Below are 23,898 nucleotides of genomic sequence, written 5' to 3' on the forward strand. Positions count from 1 at the left end.
CTCGAGGACCTCTCCCTACTCGAGAACCTTCCCCCCTACTCGAGGACTTCTCCCTACTCGAGGACCTCCCCCCAACTCGAGGACAGAGACGACACATAGAGACCTGTTGACGGAACAAGTACGGTATGTACAAATAGGGATGCGGATGTGTGGCTCCCAAGCGGGCAGCATATGTCAGGTCAACTTTCGAGTTACTGAGAAGCTAAGGTGTGCAGCGTCCCGTACTGCTCATGTAGTTATAATGTGGACCATTATATTTGGTGCCATACACTCGAGAAAAAACATTTGTACAATAACCCACAAGTATTTGAAATGCATGTACGATAAAGTCTGGAACATTGGAGACAGAACCTGTGTTTATTATATTCAACAAAAATAACACCTTGATTACCAAGAGAACAAGAGTCATGATGCCACGAGGTAATGCCTCAACACACAACACACACCAAGACAAATCTTCGTAACACGACCACTTGATACATTACAGGTGTAGAGCTGCTGGACTCACCTTCAGTTATCTGTATACTGTACTATACTCCGACGACTGTTTGATGCTTGTTGAGGTAAGAAGGACGGAGACAAGAGAGCCTACTAGAGGCACCATGACACAGGTAAGGTGTCTACCTGTATGAGACGACAGAGGGTCGTGTTGGAAGAGAATAAACATGCCTGGGATGAGTTACTCACCGTTGAAGGACCAAAGGTGGGCGGGGAGAGAGTGTGTGGTGAAGACCCGGCCCAGGCCCAGAGAGGTGAGGGGCCCGTCCAGCAGGTACTCCTCGGGCGAGCTGCCGTCCGTCTCGCTGCCAGCGCCACCCGCTGCCGCCCGGGAAAGGAGCGCCGGGATGGTTAAGGGGGGCGCGTTGCCGCTGGCGTCCGGCACGCTGGAGAGAGAGCGAGCACGGCCACGGTCCCCGGTACGGTCCCGGGAGGCTCCGCCGCCGCCTCCGCCCTGGCTGGCCGACCGCAGAAGACCCACCGCCGACCCGCCCCCCTCACTGTCCGCTGTTCCTGCAGGCAAATACAAAACTCTCTCACAACTTATTTTTTTACAACATGCAACACTTCTTATCATTATCGTATCCAGTAATGCATTACCCCAAAACACACACACACACACACACACACACACTATCCATACTCCAGCAAAGGATTTTAATAATAGTAATAACTATAAAAATAATATTAATACTAGGAGATGTGTGGATACAGTCACTTATGTTATTGTTACATCTTCTCCATCCTTGAGGAACCCCATTTAAACTTACATTTTAAATTCAACAAACATTTTTTTTTAATTCAACTAAACATTTCCACCCAAACTCAATCATAACATTCTTAATACTATAGTAAGGTAGGCCTATATATCTAGTGACACAGCGAGCACCTGCGGCACCTGAAGGGTATCAAGGTCTGCTCAAGTGAGGAATATAACCAAAACAAATTCATTATATATCAGGAAGGCATTGTACGAGCAGACGGCGTTTCTCTTAGCTTCCAGAAGAGCCTCGAATAAAAATAATACACCACAATGAACCACTACGACGCCTGAGAGCACCCACCATTCCCTCTCTGTCATGGAGGCAAAAAAAAAAAAGTTAGACCAGGGAACACGAGCCAATTCCAAGTTGGGGAGGTGTGGCGGCCGTGGTACAAAGATAACATTCACTTCACAGCCCCCCCAGCTACACCACTACCACCAAGTCACAACACTAGAGAGAAAGAAGAAAAGTATGTACCAAAGAGATACCCAAGAGATACCACACAATGTATATTCAACTTTGCCAAGACCGACCATCAACTCTGTACTGTACTGTGAGTCCTGTGATTACGTACTAAATCTAACAGTTTCTGGATTATGTTTACAACTCGTGCACTTGGCTCGAAGTTAACGTGATCTATACGTACAGTAGCAGGTAACTCTGAAGTAGTGTCGGACAGATGAATATACATAAAACACCTGTGGCAATTAGTGGGTGATAAAGAACCTTATTAAAAACTTTGAAGCCGAACTAAAAAAACTGACGCAAAATCTAAAAAAAAAAATTGACGTAAACTCTAATATCTTTCTTAAATTTCTAAAAAAGGTTAAGTTGTATTGTGGATGAGTAAAACACGTAACGTACAGGTAAGTAGTCTCCAATTTATGCACAAGACCTTTCGAGTCCACAAAACTATTTATTTATCTATTTATTTATTTTCTGACACGAGTGGCTGCGGTACCTGGAAATAAAGAGCTTCATGTAAAAGACGTGACTCTGATTTAGTTATGGCAGCTGAACAAGGCCAAGTGTAGATAACTGGTCAATCTGGTACTGATCTTAGTGCTGTGCTGACCTCTCGTGCTCTGGCTGGGGGAGGATAATAATAATAAGACCCCATAGATACCGAACATCAACAAATGTACTGAATGTGTTGATGTTTCTTGAATGTGTTGATGTTTCTTGAATGTGTTGATGTTTCTTGAATGTGGTAATGAAACACTTCTCATGGTTGAAATAAAACATAAAAACAAAATACTTGGCGTAATATATAACCCCAAGAAAGTTATTATGTTTATTTACTCATGAAATTGGAATAAAAGAATACAAATCAAATGGCAGTTCGTATACAGTATATATTCCCATGTCTTACTGTAACACTTCAATGGATTTCCACCACCCACTACAAACATTTTACTTGTATGAGCCAAGACCCTAATATTTTACTACAGAAAGGTCAACCCTAAAACTCGCCTTATGCACAGAAAGGTCTCGGGTCTCGACTAATAATGGTCTACAGTAGGTCCCAGAAGGTCTTGGGCTCGGACTTTGTGATCTTGACCACACCGCCGGGCAGGTCATGGTAGAGGAGAATAAAGTGTGTGACGCTGTATATAAAGCAGCGGCCATAGTCAAGACGTCTCACAAGAACCTAAAATAGTAATTCCCCGAGATGGTGGCTGCCGTGGTGCTGCCCGCCATAAACCAACACGGCCTACGGTGTGGCGCTCTTGTAATACGGTGTGATGCTCTTGTAATACTGTGTGACGCTCTTGTAATACGGTGTGACGCTTCTGTATACGGTGTGACGCTCCTGTATACGGTATGACGCTCCTGTATACGATGTGAAGCTCCTGTATACGGTGTGATGCTCTTGTATACGGTGTGACGCACCTGCATACGGTGTGACGCTACTACAATACGGTGTGACGCTCTTGTATGCGGTGTGACGCTCCTGTATATGGTGTGACGCTTATGTATACGGTATCACACCTTTGCAATATGGTGTGAAGCTCCTGTAATAAGGTGTGACGCTCCTGTATACGGTGTGACACTCCTGTATACAGTGTGACGCTTCTGTAATACGGTGTGACGCCCCTGTTCATATCTGGCGTGAATTCGGACAGTTATTTCCCATACATCTTCCGGTTGACACTGACGAACTAAATCAAAATAAGAATACAATGTAAAAACACCACAATGAACCGGATAACAGTAGTAAGAGAGTAATAACCATACGCACCCCAAGAGAACAACTCGCCTCCATCACTCGTGCCTGGCCATAGTCGTGAGTGAGGCAGCAATTAGCCTAAGTGAGGCAAGTAAAGACATCACACAAACTTGCCCCACCACCATTCACGTCATCATTAAAGAAGCAAGTTAGGCCATACAAACCCACCATCACCATTGGTTTATGCTAAGTACGGTGCAGGTATATACGACCCCCCACCCCCCATCGTATCCTCAGCACCATATATATATATATACCCCCCCCCCGCCAACCCCTCACACACACACACTTCACGAGAATACAAGCAAATACTTCTAGAGAAATGGTCGAGTTTCCTAAGTGGCTTTAATTCAGCAGTCGCTCGAGCCTTAACATCAGCAGCAGCACACATAGTCGGCGACGTACTCAGGCCCGTAACGTGAGCCATGGCAGGGACACACACAGTACACTCCACCATCAAAGCACTCAGGGTTAAGAGGGGGAGGCAGGGGGCTGAGACGGGGTCACAGCTTGAGAGGGAACCAAAGAGAGAGAGAACCACAGCTAGAGAGAACCACAGCTAGAGAGAGACCACAATGACAACTAGAGAGGGAACCACAGCTAGAGAGAACCACAGATAGAGAAACCACAGCTAGAGGAGAAAACCACAGATGGAGAGCCAGCTAGAGAGAACCACAGCTAGAGAGGAACCACAGCTAGAGAGAGGGAACCAGAGGTGAACCCACAGCTAGAGAGGGAACCACAACTAGAGGGAACCACAGCTAGAGAGGGAACCACAGCTAAAGAGAGGAACCACAGCTAAGAGAGGAACCACAGCAGCTAGAGAGAGAGGGAACTAGAGAAGCCACAGCTATAGAGAGGAAGAACCACAGATGAGAAACCACAGCTAGAAGAGGGAACCACAGCTAGAGGAAGAGGGGGCTAGAGGGTGAACCACAGCAGCTAGAGGTGAACCACAGCTGACACAGATCATGACAGCAGGGAAGACGATGTACCCTAAGTCACCACACCTCATGACTCTCCTTAAAGTTATGAGAACACTGAGGTGTGTTGAGAGTAAGCACTCCTGTGCCCAGGAAGGGGAGACGGAGGGAAGGAGGCAGAGAGGGAGGGAGGCAGGGGAAGGCAGAGAGGGAGGGAGGGAGGCAGAGGGAGGGAGGAGGGGGGGTTGGGGAAGAGGATGTATCACTTAAGACAAACATCCTGACAGCGGGTTTTTTTTCCTGTTGCTCCTGGTTGGTGACACACACTGAAGAAAATTACACCTGACGATGGAATGAAGACGCTCAATATAGAGTATACTGTATACCCTGCAGCGGCCTCCTCACACACTGACAGGGTGAACACAACGCCGCCACTAACAACACCCCCGCCGACCATCTTTCTCTCTCTGTGACGTAAATACCGGGATCTCTTTAACTCAGTTGCTCCGAGGACGACCAACCAACCCACGTGAGAAATAACCCGGGGGTGGCAAGATCCCATGGTTCACACCCACCCACCCACCCACCCACACACACACACACACACACACACACACACACACACACACACACACACACACACACACACACACACACACACACACACACACACACACACACACACACACACACACACACACACACACACACACACACACACACACACACACACACACACACACACACACACACACACACACACACACACACACACACACACACACACACACACACACACACACACACACACACACACACACACACACACACACACACACACACACACACACACACACACACACACACACACACACACACACACACACACACACACACACACACACACACACACACACACACACACACACACACACACACACACACACACACACACACACACACACACACACACACACACACACACACACACACACATTCATTCATACATACAACCCTATCTTACAATACCAGTCCCAGTTTCAGTGCGGGCGTTCAAGAATCACAAATGTTTAAGGATCAAAAACTCCTAACTAACACTAAACTAAACTAACCTAACCTGTAGTAATCCAATCTTACATCTATCTAAACACTTTATTATAATGACCTTGAAGAAACACACAAAACACATCACAGCAAATGTGTCTAAACAGTGAAATTTATCGCGTGCCAACAAAATTACAGAGAGAGAGAGAGAGAGAGAGAGAGAGAGAGAGAGAGAGAGAGAGAGAGAGAGAGAGAGAGAGAAGGGCGACAAAAAGATAGAGAGGCGGCAAAAAGAGAAAGAGAGAAAGACAAAAAGAGAGACGAAAATGAAAGTAAAGAAAAAATAGAGAAAAGGAGAGAGAAAGTATACAGTCGATGTTAAGGTTCCACCCAAGCTCATACCACATTCACTTAACACACTACAGAAATGAATGGTTGACCCCCCTTCAGCAGCAGACACACCTGCTTTTCTCTGGTGCTCCTCTACACCCCCACCCATCAAGGTCCACACTATTTAGGACCCTATTTTCTCCCCTGGTTTTTTTCCTTTCTCTCTCTCTCTCTCTCTCTCACTTCCTCCCACCTCCACAAGCACCACACTAACACCTGCCACTGTACCACAACCACCACACTAACACCTGCCACTGTACCACAACCACCACACTAACACCTGTCACTGTATCATCACAACCACACACTAACACCTGTCACTCTTACCACATCACCACAACACACTAACACCTGTCACTCTTACCGCAATACCACAACACACTAACACCTGTCACTCTTCACAATACCACAACCACCAAACTAACACCCTCTCACTCTCACCGCACACCAATAACCACCACACTAACACCTGTCACTCTTACCACAACCACCACTGCATCATAACCACCACACTACCACCCACTATGCCCACCTATGAATTAAACCCTTCACCTAGACAACACACTGGATATCCTCAATCCGTACAGTATGTCGTGTAAGTACTGTATAGCGCAGTTCCATATTCGACTCACGCTCAATAACACACCTGACTGTGAATTTATTACCCCCTGAGAAGAGCATTGCCAGGAGATGTATGGGAGTGATCCAGGTGCTTGAGCCATAAAAGGAGTGGTGGTGGGGAGGATCCAGGTGCTTGAGCTAAAAAGGAGGGTGGTGTGGGGGAGTGATCCAGGTGCTTGAGCCAAAAGGAGTGGTGGTGGGGGAGTATACAGGTGCTTGAGTCATAAAAGGAGTGGTGGTGTGGGGGAGTGATCCAGGTGCTTGAGCCATAAAAGGAGTGGTGGTGGGGGGAGACAGGTGCTTGAGCCATAAAAGGAGGGTGGTGTGGGGGATGATCCAGGTGCTTGAGCCATAAAGGAGTGGTGGGGGAGTATACAGGTGCTTGAGCCATAAAAGGAGTGGTGGTGTGGGGGGGTGATCCAGGTGCTGAGCCATAAAAAGTGGTGGTGGTGGGGGGGTGATCCAGGTGCTTGAGCCATAAAAGGAGGGTGGGGTGGGGGAGGATCCAGGTGCTTGAGCCATAAAAGGAGTGGTGGTGGGGGGGAGGATCCAGGTGTTTGAGCCATAAAAGGAGGGTGGGGAGGGGGGAGTGATCCAGGTGCTTGAGCCATAAAAGGAGTGGTGGGGGGGGGGGGGGAGGGATCCAGGTGCTTGAGCCATAAAAGGAGTGGTGGTGGTGGGGGAGAGTATACAGGTATATATATTTTAGCTCTTGAGGTGTGATGGTATAAGATCTATTTGGATGTCACACTCAAGAGGTCACCAGTCTGTATCTCTGTCTTAAGCTCAGGTGTTGTTGTGTCTCGTTCCTCTATTTCTGTGTCCCTGTAGCCCAAAAGTGGGGGGCAGGAGGAGAAGGGAGCAGGAGGGAGAGAGGGGGTGAAGGGAAGGAGGGAGAGAGGGGGTGAAGGGAAGGAGGGAGAGAGGGGGGAGGAGAGAGGGGGAGGGGGAGAGGAGGGTATGTGGGGGGGAGGGGAAACAGGTCATCCAGGAAATGGGCCATGTGTTAGCTGTGAGTGTTCCGTGTGCCTCCTTTTTGCTGGTGAGAGTATGTGTGAGGTGAGTCTTGACGTGTGCTTGTTTCCTTCCTTCCTTCCTGGATAAGATTCTTCACGTGGTGCTTCACTGGTTATCACCGTGACAGTGGTTTAGTGCTACTCTATACCCACGTCACTGTCCCTTTACTAATACACAAAACCACTAACCGTATAGCTACCTGGTAATTACATCACCTTTCACCTATAACGTGACCCAAGAACGTAGCATTAAGTGAACTACTATAAGAATCTAATAACAAAGATTAAACCAGTGTGCTGACAACATATTAACACGCCCCTATACAATATGTACCATCTTTACACACACACGGTAGGTAGGTAGGGAAGGAAGGACAGCGTGACACCTACCGGCACTAGTGGAGAGCGCCCTGGAGCGGGTGGCGGCGGCGGCGGCGTCGGAGGGTCCACCAGCAGCAGCCAAGCCCGCCCCTCCCCCGCCACCACCACCACCTGCCGTGCTCGCCTTGCCGCCCATCTCTACACCCACACCCAGCCGCCCACGCCGCCGCCCACGCCCCCTAGCCGCGCCTCCACCATCACGGTCAACCACTCACACCGCCGCATCCACAATGTCCCTTCTGAAAACAAAAGAAATACATTAGTGTTTACAAAGAGCACAAAGATTATTATTAAAAGCAACATTAATTAACAATACTACAACACTATTACACATAATTAAATAAAAAATGAACAATATTAAGTGAACAAGTCAATCATTAATATTTATACATAAAAAATAATAAAAGCTCTGTTATTATTGTTGTTGTAGACCATCACTACAAAAATAAACAAGAGGTCAATGATATCCTGACGGCTATCTACAACAAACACTGACGTCATACACACTACTGGGAAAACCAACAACACGGCACATGACAACAGTCTCCCCAACACAGAAGGAGAATATCATTACGTTGCCCTAAAATGGGATGGGAGAGAGGGGAGGGGAAGAAGGGAGGGGGAAGAAGGGGAGGGGAAGAAGGAGGGGAAGAAGGGAGGAGGTGGAAGAAGGAGGGGAGAAAAGGAGGGGAAAGGGAGGGAGGGGAAGAAGGGAGGGGGAGAAGGGAGGGGAAGAAGGAGGGGGGAGAAAGGAGGGGGAAGAAGGGAGGGGAGAAAAGGAGGGGGAGAAAGGAGGGGAAGAAGGAGGGGAAGAAGGAGGGGGGGAGAAAGGAGGGGGATGAAGGGAGGGGAGAAGGGAGGAGAAGAAGGGAGGGGGAAGAAGGGAGGGGGAAGAAGGGAGGGGGAAGAAGGGAGGGAAGAAGGGAGGGGGAAGAAGGAGGGGGAAAAGGGGAAAGGAGAAGGGAAGGAGGGGGAAAAGGGAAGGGGTGGTGGAAAAGGGAAGGGAAAGGGAAGGGAAAGGGAAGGAGAGGGGGAAGGGAAGGAGAGAGAATGAGAAGGGGGGAGAGAGGGAGGGAGGAGGGAGAGGGGGGAGGGGGAGGTGGAGAGGGAGAGGAGAGGGGGGAGACGGGGGACAGGGGGGAGATGGGAGGGAGGGGAAACAGTCGCCTCATATTATCTGACAAAGAAGCCATCCAAAGAAAACTTACAACACAACCGAACCATTAATCCCGTAGCTATATATAAGAAAATATCAAGTTCAAACTGTGTTCAAAATGTGTTCAATACCCGTAACTTCAGCCATCTTGCAACCTCGGACACAGATTCTGATTGTGCCATTCGGGGTTCATAATCAGGAACGTATAATATAATCTTAGCCAACAGCTTTTCCCAGCAGCCGAGAATGGGAAAAGTTTACGGTAAGGGTCAGGCCACAGCAGACACCTCACCATGGTTATAGTCTACTTGGGGTCTTTGGCCGATAGGTACTTAAAAAAGTATAAAAATGTCATATAAAAAAGATATAAAAGTAATATATATATATATATATATATATATATATATATATATATATATATATATATATATATATATATATATATATATATATATATATATATATATATATAATATATATATATATATATATATATATATATATATATATATATATATATATATATATATATATATATATATATATATATATATATTAAAAGCTAAAAAAAGACATAAAAGCAAAAAAATATATAAAAGTAAGTCATAAAAAGCTAAAAAGTCATAAAAAACAAAAAACGTAATTTATAACAAGCTAAAACTCATAAAAAAGTAAAAAAAAGGGGGGCAACCTACAAAAGCCAAAAAAAGCCAGAATAAACACAAACATTAACACAAACGTTTATAATACGACAATAAAGGAAGAACTCGACAACAGTATAACATTACAATATTACACCAATGAGTAAAACATATACGGTATACGGCACCCGGGGGCCTATAAGGAAGATAAGCGTGGGCTGACGCAAGACCCACACGACATGACTCTCTCTCTTCACCAACCCGTCTCAAGTGACACTAAAGAAACTATACAGTATATAGTCAAAGTCGCCCCCCCCCACAGTGAAACTACCCAACACGGAGACAGACACACACACACATTTTCTTTCTTTCCTGGGAATTATTATGGCCGTGGTTCCATCTGTGGTATAGAGAGCTTCATGACCCCGCCGCACCTTATAACTCATGCAACAACATAATATATAAACAGATGGAGGCTTCACATCACCCGCCTCCTTCCTCTCTCTCAATGGTCTGGGAACAATGCACGCGAGAATATGAAATGAAGGTCCACATTACATCATACCAGCGGCAGTAAACATTATACCACACCAGCGACAGCAAACATTACATCATACCAGCGGCAGTAAGCATATCATACCACACCAGCGACAGCAAACATTACATCATACCAGCGGCAGTAAACATTATACCACACCAGCGACAGCAAACATTACATCATACCAGCGGCAGTAAACATATCATACCACACCAGCGACAGCAAACATTATATCACACCAGCGACAGCAAACATTACATCATACCAGCGGCAGTAAACATATCATACCACACCAGCGACAGCAAACATTATATCACACCAGCGGCAGCAACATTTTACATCATACCAGCGGCAGTAAACATTATACCACACCAGCGGTAGTAAACATTATACCACACCAGCGACAGGTAAACATACCACACCAGCGACAGTAACATTGTATCACACCAGCGGCAGTAAACATTATACCACACCAGCAGCAGTAAACATTATACCACACCAGCGATAGTAAACATTATACCACACCAGCGGCAGTAAACATTATACCACACCAGCGACAGTAAACATTATACCACACCAGCAGCAGTAAACATTATACCACACCAGCGACAGTAAACATTATACCACACCAGCGGCAGTAAACATTATACCACACCAGCGGCAGTAAACATTATACCACACCAGCGGCAGTAAACATTATACCACACCAGCGGCAGTAAACATTATACCACACCAGCGGCAGTAAACATTATACCACACCAGCGGCAGTAAACAGTCACAAATATCTGCAAGAAAGCGCTAATTACACGAACACTACCTACATGTGATAAGAACGAGGTCAGGTCAGGTCACCCACAGGGGGCAAACAACCATACAGGTGAGGTAAACACTGAACATAAACAACTATGAGGTCTCCCACATAAACAAATACATACAACATTTTCAGAATCATACACATTTAATAAACGAAACGAGAGAGAGAGATGGACTGTGTCGTTACGAGAGAGAGAGAGAGAGAGATGGACTGTGTCGTTAAGAGTATATATATATATATATATCATTTATAAAGAGACCATTGTGGGTAAGAAAGGCAGACAAACAAGACAGATGGCACAGGAAAACACGACAGATGGTACAAACAAAATATAAAGTCCACAAACAGGACAGATGGTACAGACAAACCAGACAGATGGTACAAACACACACACGCTATATGACAGACAGAGCAGACAAACACTAAAGTTTTTTTCAGGCATAGACTTGAGCTATAATCCTCACCGTCCACATTACCCTCTGGTTATGGTGATGTATCTACACAATGTCTCGTGACACTTATCCACATGTGGGGTGATACATCCACATGGGGGTGATACATATCCGCATGGGGGGTGATACATATCCGCATGGGGGGTGATACATATCCGCATGGGGGGTGATACATATCCACATGGGGATGTAGTCATCAAAACACCTACACACTGATGATAGAAGCAATACTCCGGTTAAAGCCTCCGCCCATGACCTCATTCCCGTGATTTTGACCCCTGTGATATAAACACTTAAGAGTTGGTAACGGGAACTTTGAGTTGACATATACTGTACCTTGATGTTTATACGACTACACCACCTAAACAATAACATTATTGTATATGTCGAGGGTTAGGTTAATTTGGTCTTTTGAAGTGAATTCGATTGATGTTCTTGGATTAGTTAGATTTATCATTTTTAGGGGGAATTAATGACAGACAGATGGCTAAGGGTAATGATGTTTGTCATCTTCAGAGGGGTAAAAAAAATAATGATAAGAGAATATAAAAACGTAAAATGAGGGAATGAGAAAAAAAATGAGAAAAGTTGAGGTGGCAAATCTGGTGGTTTATAGAGGCTATGACCTGGTGGTAAATAGTGTACACACATACCCAGCACCTCAACACATAATGACTAGATGTGCCACACTAACCCTGTAATTTATGAAGGGGAAAAAATTAATATCCGCGTCGCACCAACTTTGAACACTTATTGACACGACAATGGCGAGAAGCGAGCAAATGTGGGTCTTGTTTGGGGACACACACACACTAATACAAACAAAAACAAACAAACTAACACACACACACAAAAACAAACACACTACACAAAAAAACACACAACACAAACAAACAAACAAGCGCGCGCACACAAACAAAAACACACACACACACACACACACACACACACGGGGGGGGGTTCACAAGGTCGATGCCACAACACAATACCAGAACATCACAAACCTCAACTCCCAGTAAGCCCAGCAGGTGGCGTGACTAGTGACTATTCGGGGTCTCACAATGCGTTTGGCTGACGTCACAATATCACAGTGAATGGTAAATGTGAATGTATAAACCAAGCGGCAGCAGCACCAGGGGGGCGTGAAGGAGGGAGGGTGTGGCAATGTGACATGATCATCCCCCCCACCCTCACCCCTTTCCAGCACCTTCTCCACTTCATAAACTCCACTTAGGTAACCCCCGCCCTCTTCCTCCTGCTTCTGCTTCTCCTCCTTTTCCTCACCTCCTCTCCTACGATATCTCCTTCCATAATCAGGTTCGTGTCTTTCCTTCGTCTCTTTCTCTCTCCTGATTATCACTATCACCTCCACCCTTCTCTCCCTCCCCCCTTTCCACATTCAGCTGTAATATGTTTAAATTCCTAAGGTTGGAAAGTTCAGTAGGCAGCACCAACCACCACCAGCAGCCCCGCCACCACTATCCCCACTACCACGACAAACTATGTGCAAGGCTCAGGGGACGTGCGAAGATTATGGGATGCACGAAGATCACTTGGTATATGTATATAGGGCGTTTGGGGACCACAGAGGGCGAATATTACTCACAACCTACAACGATGGTACAATCCCCTCTAACTCACAACCTTCAGAATATAAACACAACCCCCTCGACATTTACAACCATTAGAATATAGACAACCTCTCACAATTTCCTATACATCCACAACCATCAGAAAATGCACACAAACTCTCACAACCTCTTCCACCTCCCACAACCTTCAGCAAATACACACAACCCGTTCTTAATTAACACTTACAACCTTCAAAATATATACACAACCTCCCCAACACTCACAACCATCAGAATATACACACACCTCTCACAACCTACTCCCCTCCACTCACAACAACCTTCAGCAACCACACACAACCCCTCCTACAACCTCCACACTATGTCCTACTCCTTCACCTGATACATACTTCTGGAACATGAATAATATAATGGGTCTTACTATTGACAGGCATCGAAGAGACTCCGTTTTCTACAACCCAGATAAATTCATTAGTTATCCCTGTTCGTTTTCTTTGATAGGGTGACGCTACTGGAGTGTTCCCAACGTGAACCTTCCCAGAGACAAGATTAATATCTTGGATGTATATTATTAGTATTATTATATTGATTTTATTAGTGATTGATATGGCAGAAGAGAACATACATAGGAACACATATTACTTACACATACACGCAACCATACGTTATATATATACACGCACATACTGCACTAGATCACATAAACAAAAAACACACAGCACAAAGGGGTCATTACGTCTGGTTGGTTCTCTTTAGGGAGATCTTCACTTCAGACAAGAGAATAAAGGATCGCTCACGGAAGAGGGATTATTTTCACTGATCCAGGTGGTGTAAAAAAGAATGTACCCACACGAGGGAAAATACACAATTCATACACATACCAGGTATTTAGAAGAACGCGACAGCCTTCACTAGCATTGAACTTGGATTCACAAAAGCTCACACTGTACTTTCAATATACAAAAGAGACCATCTCACTGGATCAACTAAAGTTACCCCAAAGATGACGGACAAAATGACCTTGAATTTACCCGGGTGTCGCAGATATGTGAGTGTGTACAGTATATAAAGTCCTGTACTGCATAAAAAAACATTGTTTGGGATGACAAAGCCTCTGTATAAAGCTTCAAGTATATAATAGTCTCTGAATCTCCAGGTTTTGTTCAAGAATTGTATAGTAACCTAACCTTACCTACGGTTACCTAGCCTAGCCTAACCTAATCTAACCCACTCGCTTCACATCAGTTGAGGTATTAACGACAGACACTACTGCGAGGCGCTACATCAATGCCAGTACAGTACACGCCGTGATCTTCCTCAGGGGAGTTTAAGGAGTTTTCAGATATAACGACTACAGTGGTAAAAGATCTTATTGAGTTATATATGATGAGATTACAGTGAGGTTGAACAGATGAACGTCGGTGGAGATGTGACTGAAAAAAAAATATATATATAAAAAAATACATAAAAATCTAGTCCCCACGATGAGTAAGACAGAGGCGACTAAAAACAAAACAAATTAACATCGTTTGTATTTGGACATTTACCATTACCAAGCACTGGGGTTCACTTGGTGTGTGTGTGTGTGTGTGTGTGTGTGTGTGTGTGTGTTGTTTTGAGACCGACACACCACCAATCTGCTTCACCACCAATCACCTATTAATTATGGGCGGGTTGGGTGCATGGCTCAGCTGGCTCCTGGGTAAACTGGCATAGAGTAGAAGATGATTGACAAGTCTTGGTGAATTCTGACGAAGGTGGTGGGGGGAGGTGTGGGGGAGGGGAGATAAGTGTGTACCGTGCCCGACCAGTCTTGATGACACTTGTGAGACGAAAATCAAGGCGGACTAAGTGAATTTCGGTAAACAAGTGGTAGGAGAGGTGAGGAAAAGTGTTCTTGGTGGTGAGGAGCGTGCGGTGGGAGAGAGGACCAGGGCGCTGCTCCCCTCCGCTATCATAATGAGTGGCAGCATAATCAGGGCTGTGTGTAGGGCGTATATGAGGCAGGTTGGGTCAATACTTGTTTGGGTTCACCTGTGGTATAGGTACTATCATACTACACGCCGACGTTACTCCACCCCTCTGCTCTTTTTGTTTTCATTCCTGACCAGCATCTCATCACAGCCACCCAACCAACATCAACAGAGGGATCGTATTAAATAAAGTACTATAACTATACTGGCATATCCCACAAACAAGGGGGAAGGAATGAAGAAGATAAACTATGATAAACTTTCTACTAAATTGATTCGACACAAAATTAGTGGAGGGGAGAGGTGAGGGGTGTGGGGGGAGTGAGAAGAGGGGTGTGGGAACGGGAGGTGTGAGGGGAGGGGTGTAAGGAGGGGAGGAGTGGGGTGAGGGAAAGGAGGGGGAGATAACATGATAAGAAATGACCTGTGTTGCGACGAGGATTGAAAGGAGTGAGTGATGGGTCTGGGGATTCACTGGCACGCTGATCAGGGGAAATAGTGATAAATGAAGGTGAGGAGATTGATCGTCTGACATCAACGGGAGATATAGGAGGAGGTACAGTGAGGGAGGGGGACGGGTCGTTGATGAGAGGGACGACTTTAAAGACTTAATGTTGTCGAACACTATTGATAAAAACTCTACGTGTAAAAAAAAAAGTATTCCGTAAGAGGGACGAACCAAGCTAACCTAACACTAAACTAACCTAATCTACTCTAACACTAACCTAACACTAAACTAACCTAATCTACTCTAACGCTAACCTAACCTAACACTAAACTAACCTAACAGTAAACTAACCTAACCGACTCTTAATTCTAACCTAGCCTCATCTAACCTAACGCTAACCTAACCCAACGCGAACCAAACCTAATGCTAACCTAACGCAGCCTACCCTTCCCTCACCCCAATAGCGTTAGGGTGGTTTACTTAATCTTTAGGTGAAAAAGGAATGAATTGGAGATTCTTCCGGTAATCGATGAAGGAAAACCTAATCTTTTGCAGGTAGGTAGAACTTGGCAATGTTGATTAAGAAAAAATAACAAGGTAAACACAAAAGGGAAATTATTGACCCGTGAACGACAAAGGATTATTGACACTGGTGGCTGGTATACAAAGGGAGGTATTACTAACGGACTGTCAGTGGTTGGTTGATATTAGTCTTGTCTGTGAGAGTGAATGGGTGTTGAGCTGTTGCTTTGGTAGAACTGAATGCAACCTACTACTGCTGCTGCTACTACTACTTCAGCCTACCATTACCATACACAACCCACTACTACTACTACTACTACTACTTTTTTTTTATACGTGGCCTCCATCCTCCCCCAATAGTCACACCTTCGCCGCCATTTTATTACCGTCTACCACCCACCAATAACATACCATTACCGTTTACCATCCACCAATAACTACCATTACCGTCTACCACCCACCAATAACATACCATTACCGTCTACCACCCACCAATAACATACCATTACCGTTTACCACCCACCAATAACCCACCATTACCGTCTACCACCCACCAATAACATACCATTACCGTTTACCACCCACCATTACCGTCTACCCCCCACCAATAACTACCATTACCGTCTATCACCCACCAGTAACTACCACCATCCATCGTTAGGTACGCCCCCTTCCCTACCTACCATTAAGAGCCATCTAGAGAAGCCATAGGCCTCGTCCATTGTAATTATCGATGTATGGGATGGTGACTATCATGAGCCCTTACCTAGCCACTCCTCGACCTCACCTGTCTTCTTCTCTCTCCGTCGCCTACACCTGCCCTGCCCTGCCCTGCCCTGCCCTGATCCATAATTACTTATCTCCTATCAAATATCCCTCATCCTCCAGACAGGCTTGGCATTTGACTTATTCTTGTCATGCCTTGCCATAAACAGATGTACTGTATCGTGAATTTTCCCTCCACACATTCATCCTGTCACTAAATGTAACTTGCCGACATAATCCATGGCCCTTCAGGCCAACCCCCAAGTGGCCATAATTCACCCTCAAATGGCCTTCACTCCATCCCGCAAATAGTTCTCACTCCTCCCCATCCGGCCGTCATCCCCCCCCCCCTCCTCAAATGGCTCTTACTCCACCCTCAAATGGCCTCCCGCTCCCTCCCTATCAAACCCTCACTCTCCATCCCCCCCCCATCCGCCCTCACTCTCCCATCCGGTCCTCATTCCCATCCGACCTCACTCCCCCATCCGGTCCTTATTCCTCCCTATCCGACCCCAACTCCCCCTCCGGCCCTCACTCCCCCATCCGGCCCTACTCCCCATCCAGCCCTCACCTCCCATCCGGTCCTCATTCCTCCCTATCCGACCCCACTCTCCCCATCCGGTCCTTATTCCTCCCCATCCGACCCCAACCCCCCTCCGGCCCTCACTCTCCCCATCCGGCCTCACTCCCCATCCGGTCCTCATTCCTCCCTATCCGACCCCCACTCTCCCCATCCGGCCCTCACTCCTCCCCATCCGACCCTCACTCTTCCCATCCGGCCCTCACTCCTCCCGTCCCCATCCGGCCCACATTTCTTCCCTATCCGGCCCTCAAGTTCCCTCCTTCGTCCTCATAAAACTGTCGGGAGCAAAACACAAGTTATTTTCCCTCTCGGAGCACTAACACGGATATAATGGGCCTGTTCTCTACCGCTATACATTATCCTCCCATTTGTTGGTGTCTTTTATTTATTTTTTTACAGTTTCGTCGTTCACTGTGTTTACTATTGCGTCTGTATCTCTCTTTCTCTCTGTATCTTTCTTTCTGTATCTCTATGTCTCTTTCTATATGCCTAATCCCCCTTCTTCTTCTTCTTTTATTTCGTTTTCGTTCATATTGTAAACAACACGAGGGAGAGAGATGTGATTCATATATGCCTGGTGTAAATGTTTCCTCTTGTGGTGTACTCTCTCTCTCTCTCGGCCTAGCTGCGGTAATAGTTTTTCACTACTGAGGGTGTCCAAGAAGTTTTAATTAGTATGCGGTCATTTACCGTGGAGCTACCGATTCCTATAAACGACATTGAAACTTTGCTTTGTGTGTGTGTGTGTGTGTGTGTGTGTGTGTGTGTGTGTGTGCGAGAGAGAGGGGGTTGTCACTGACTGGCTGCAATGTCAACCCTTTACGCCCCATCACTCAGGTAGGGCGGCCTGACGAGTCTCTTCCTCCTCACCCCTACCTACACCACCACTACCATCACTCCCCTACACCACCATTACCGTTACTCCCCTACACTATACTTACAACTTTCATCAGTGTGCAAGGGCGGACCCAGGGGCGGGGGGGTTCTGAGGGTCCGGATCCTCCACTGCAGGGATTCCAATATTTTTTGTTTAATGCAGTATTGTACTCAGGCATTTTTTGTAAAGTAAAAATTAATTACTGTTGACCTCTGACTATCTCCAAATATAAAGTGCACATGGCTTCAAAATGGCCGTGATATTGGTCTTGATTTCAAAAATAATTCTGGGAGGGGGGAGCTAACAGCTCCCCCACTAAAAAAACCCCAGCTGGGTGGGCTCGCTTTGCTCCCCATGTTTCCCCTCATTCAAAATTTCTTGGACCCCCGTTTGACAATCCTGGATCCGCCTCTGGTGTGGGTGTGTAAGAGGGCGCCTGCGTGTGTGTGTCTGCCGGCACTCTCCCCAATGACCGTGAAGTGAGGCAGACAGACTTGGGACGTCTGGTCGCCGCCGGCCTGGAGGGTCATTACCAAGTGAAATGAATTGGGCGCCTCGTGAAAGCCACGTTACCTACCAGTCAGTTGCCCACCGATCCAACCTAAGCCAAGCCAAGGTCACTCACTTCCGTTCCGCCCCACCTTCCCCTCTTACAAAGCCAGAAACATCCCCTCAATCGTCTAAGAACAAAAGAAAACTCCTCCATCTGATACTACTCTTGTGAACCTATACTGAATCGACACACCACCGAGGAAAGTGCTCCAGGGAAATGCCTGCCAAGAATTTAGTTCACCTTCTATTGAGCAAACCATACTACTGTATACTACATACTCCTGGAGAAATCAACCCCCTCTATCTCTTTTCCCCCATTCCTACCTCCCTCCCCTCCACACCTAGGAGAAACATTCATGTGACCACCACCTACAAAGGAATAGTGTCCTTCTAATATACCACTGATAAATGTATTTCCTTTGTACACCACAAAGGAAAAAAAACACGTCACCCGCACACACATCTGTGAAAGCTATCAGGTAAGTACCCCCCACCATCACACATGTACTGACACCTGAGAAAACCACATCAGGTGGTTAATCTCCTCTCTCTCTGCCCTCCATCACACCTGCATTGACACCTGAAAGCCAACAGGTAAGAACTCCCTCCCACCATCAGACCTACAGTATACTAACACTAATTGAAACTTGACAAATCACCCATAACGCTGTGTTCCCATCATGTAAATTGGCACAGCTAGTGGGAGATCTGCTTCACTGTCATCTGAAGTACCCACTTACCTAGGTTTCTACTCCGTCACTTTAACATACCAGTAACACCATCTTGCACTGCTCTCTCTCTCTCTCTCTCGATTACTGCACATCAATAACTATACAATACATATTGTATAATAAAAAATATATAAAATAAAAATATAAAATATAAGTGTAGAGTGTTCATCGGGTGTGGCTAAGGGTGTCCCGGCTTTCAACCATATCCATATTGCTGTTATTGTTTACTGTGTATACCTGTATTTTTGTATGGTTAAATATAATGTTTCGCTTTAAACTACTTATGTACTCTATTTTGTTTACTATTACTGCTCCTTTTTCGTTATTCATATTATTATTACTGTTATTATTATTATTTCTGCTGCTGCAACATACGTGAGTAATATTTCCATCCAACTTTATTAATTTTAACATTGCAGAAAATAACAATACTGAGAGCTTAATTAAGACATGTGATAGTACGAACAACGTCACCTGAAGCCACGGGCCGTCAAATTCTCCTGACCAAGTTACCAAGTTCAAGTTCGACCGGAAGACCCCCGTGGTGGAGGACATTACTGTATATCGTGTATTCAGGTGTGGTCATCAGGGGCACAGTTAACCAATCTACCTGCCTATACCCACCTGACACCATGGGTAGAGTAGCAGCAGTGTGTGGTGGGCGGCAGGAAGCATGCTAAGGACAATAGGATAAGCCTTGAGGCACCACCCCCCCCCTGGTCACGTGACTCCGCTATATCATCACTATCTGCTCAATAACACACCCCGACTAAACTTCTTATGAACAAATTGTTACTGTACATTAATAAGACCTTACAGTGTTATCCCCCCCCCCAAGAGCAAAGTAAACAAACTAAGGCACAGGTCCAGAAATAGATTGGGGGATAGCTCTCCCCCTCAATACTCCACCCCCACCCCTCCCTCTGCATGCCGTGAGTCACGTCAGGTCGTACTCAGTGACCTCGAAGGTGGGGTAAAGGTCATAAGGCCGGGTCAAAATATATTATTCTTAACGGCGTAGCCCAAAATGAACGCTATAAAATATCTGGGAGAGGTATGGGGGAGGGGAGGGAGTCCGCAGGGCCCCGCGCCGTCCTGTCGCTCTGGCACCCGCAACATCACTTAACCGCAGGTGCACCACACCACTTTGCAGGGCTTCTCCTGACGCAGCCTTACCTGTAGAGGGCCGTGGCTCTCAGAGTCGACTCCTCACTCAGTGTAATACTATACAGGTTTATATAGCAGCCGGAGTTGTTGTGGTGCAGGAGGTGCGGCCGCCGCTGCTGCTGGTCGTGTGGCTACTACACTCACTCACGGGTCTCACTGAGGCTCACACTGACTCAACTAAACAGTCGTCACGCCATAAACTCTTCTGAATTACAACGTTCCATGTGTGGCGGTACACGAATCTTCCAGCGTATGACCTTGACCTTCACAGGTTGAGGAGGGGAGACGACCACCCAAGCGTCCAGAGGATTACCAATGACGACACCAACTACTTACATGCGGTCCACGCTGAGGTCATCACTGTGTACACTACTTCCCCTACCCCACATCAACAACTTCACAAAATCCCCAAACTTGAGGTGGAAATCGATCACAGTGGTATCGATCGCCTTACACAACAGCGTCAAACGTCAGTCACAGCATACGTGCGCCGACAGTGGCTAGGGGGGGCCTTCAGCAGTCAGTCTTAACTTTTCACCAATATTGTAATAATAAACAGTACATTAGCTATATAACTCTACTCTAGGCAACACGTAAGATCTCCGTAGTAAAAACCTTCAGTGCAACACCATGTAAAAACACCAGCTACCGCACTAGTTCCTACACACACACGCACGTCGACAATAGTGTCAGCAAACACAGACTGACGCACTCCACACTAGACGCGTGCGAGCGATAAGCGATCTGCAGTGATGGTGTGTGTTAGGCCAAGTGGCGCCCGTGTCCAGCTGGTGTGTCTCACCCCCCACCCCCCCGCCATCACCCACCTTCACCTGCCGACTTCTTACTACTACACTCATGTCATCACCTGGGAGACAGTGTGATACGTCGTCCTTACGTCCACACCTGACACATGTACAGCCATGTTACGACCACCACGTCTCCGCGACAACCTTGTGGAGGCAGTGCAGTGACAACGCTGACTAGGGACACCAAAGCAGAACACCAGTCGACACATGACTCACGAGTCACAAGCATCACGTTGGGTAGAGAAGAGCACAACGATGTCAGACTAACTGTCGCGGTATAGAAGAAGAGTATCAAGAACAAGATGGTAATGAATAAGAGATGATGAGGGAGGCAAAGGAGACGTCTGGGGCGTTATTGATCACACTCTTATACTGTTCTATTTTGGCTTTGAAGACATTACTGAAACTTCAACTGGGCTACAACATATTCTATACTACGTTTTACCATTATGGGAAAATGTGGATATCAATCATAGTATTTCATACAACACAATGTAGTAGATATTTCATAGTGCAATGGATGTAGGGTAAGTGTTAAGTGAAGATTCAGGCAGAATAGAAAGAGAAAAAGGGAGAGAGGAAGAAGTGAAGATGAAGGGGAGACAAAGGAGGAGGTAGAGAGGTGGAGCGAGGAGACTTTAAAACTAAGATGGCCGACTAAACAACCATAATGAAAAAACGTTGTCCCGACGTGCCCACAGCTGCCCATGAGAGAGCCTGAGAGCAGACTATAGCCGTCACCTGTGGAGGCAACATCTTGGACCTCGCCAGCCAAAGTTTCTTTAGTAGGACATCGTCTTTGTCCTCGTTGGTCTACCACTAGACCCGTAACTGTCGAGTCCTCTGAGAACACTATACGACTTTTGTAGTTATGTACTGTACACTGATCGTATTGTTCAAACTGTGTGTCCTGATGTATCAGCTGTTGTTACGTGTGAGATGTATTCAACTGGTAGTAGGCAGCTATCAAACAGGAAGGTACTACCGCCTGGGAAGATATTGAAAGCATAATGTGTTGTCTATGGTAGACCCTGCTGCCATATGGCATCACGAAAATTGTGACCAAGTCCCAGGTTGCTGATCTGACTTTCTGCTTCATTTACACACAATTGCAGGGTCTCAATTGTTTCTCTTACTTTGACAATACAACATGCATAATGTTTATCATTTCTCATTCTTGATTTATTTTTTTCCATTTTGTATTTATTTATGATTATGATTGTTTAATATTTTTTTTAGCATTTTGTTATTAATATTTATTAATTATTATTATAATAATAATAGTTATTATTATTATTATTATTATTATTATTATTATATTTTCGCCCCCCAGGCCCTGATGTGGGTCAGTAACCTGTGCCCGGGTGGGCTTATCCCCGTAAAAAAAAAAGAAAAAAAGAAAGGCTTTGACCGAATTGTAATGTTCGCGTCAACGTAGAGGATCTTATTGTCCTGCACAGCCACAATCACTCCAACGAGTGGTTACAGTAGGTGAGTGTAGTACAAGGTATAGATGATTGTGTAGTGGGTGAGGGAATATAGTGTAGAGATGATGTATAGCGGATGTAGTAATAGATTGTCTAGTGTAGCCAGGGACATAAGCGGTACCCCCCCCCTCCCCAACAATAAAAAACAAAACACAAAAACAAACCTGGGCAACGCCGGGTTCACCATGCAGCTAGTAACAACAATGGAAAAAAAATCGCGAGGCCCAAGTAGAGAATCCATTTAAAATTGTTGAGATAAATACTAATTCACTCCCCTCGCCTCACCACCCGGTACACTCCCCTCGCCTCACCACCCGGTACACTCCCCTCGCCTCACCACCCGGTACACTATCTCGCCAAAATCACACATTGTTAGACATATTTACAATGGGACCCCGAGATTTATTTTACAGATATAAACACAAACTGACACCTATGCTAATGGCATGTGACAGTTTGTACAACACACCCTTTTCTATTGAACTAGTTTAATCTACTTGGTAATATTATTTCTTACTAGATTATCAAAATAATTTCATAAGATCATTTTGTTAACTTGTGGTGGTGGTGGTAGTACGCTTGTCACCGTAACCTAGCTCTCGATGCTGCACATAGGAGGAACGAGAACGACAAGAGAAGGGCAAATGGGGAGAGAATTCAAAATGTTGATCAAGGCAGCTTCACTCCTCTAGTGTTCACAACCTCTGGTGGGATGGGCCCAAGTGCAATATGTTTCTACGCCAGACTCGCGGAGTTGATCTCCGAACAGAAGCAGTAGCCCAGAAGTTATGTTACAGCCTGGATGAGATGTCGACTGTCCTTCTCTCTCCTTCGGTCGGCTTTGCTCTGCCTCAGGGGAACGAGAGCTTCTGCCCCTACTCCGACAACTGCTGCAGATATTGACTATGAGGCTACAGTCACTGA

At 45.9% G+C, this 23,898-nt stretch overlaps 1 protein-coding gene across 4 annotated transcripts in view; it reads right to left on the minus strand.

The window, feature by feature from the left end:
• LOC121873273 (E3 ubiquitin-protein ligase ZNRF1-like) overlaps positions 1–23,898 on the minus strand; it is a 126,365-nt gene that overhangs the window by 65,864 nt on the left and 36,603 nt on the right. For 3 of the 4 annotated variants that reach the window (XM_042376711.1, XM_042376713.1, XM_042376714.1), the window contains 2 exons: positions 7,877–8,106; positions 688–1,011 (listed from right to left, as the gene is read on the minus strand). In XM_042376711.1, the coding sequence (XP_042232645.1) occupies positions 688–1,011; positions 7,877–8,003 (451 nt within the window). In that variant the 5' untranslated portion in view covers positions 8,004–8,106. Of the gene's footprint in view, positions 1–687; positions 1,012–7,876; positions 8,107–20,687; positions 21,255–23,898 lie in introns of those variants that run through there. The other variant, XM_042376712.1, reaches the window with a different exon arrangement.

The sequence above is a fragment of the Homarus americanus genome, unplaced genomic scaffold, assembly GCF_018991925.1.
Source record: "Homarus americanus isolate GMGI-L3 unplaced genomic scaffold, GMGI_Hamer_2.0 scaffold32929, whole genome shotgun sequence".
NCBI classification, from domain to species: Eukaryota; Metazoa; Arthropoda; class Malacostraca; order Decapoda; family Nephropidae; genus Homarus; species Homarus americanus.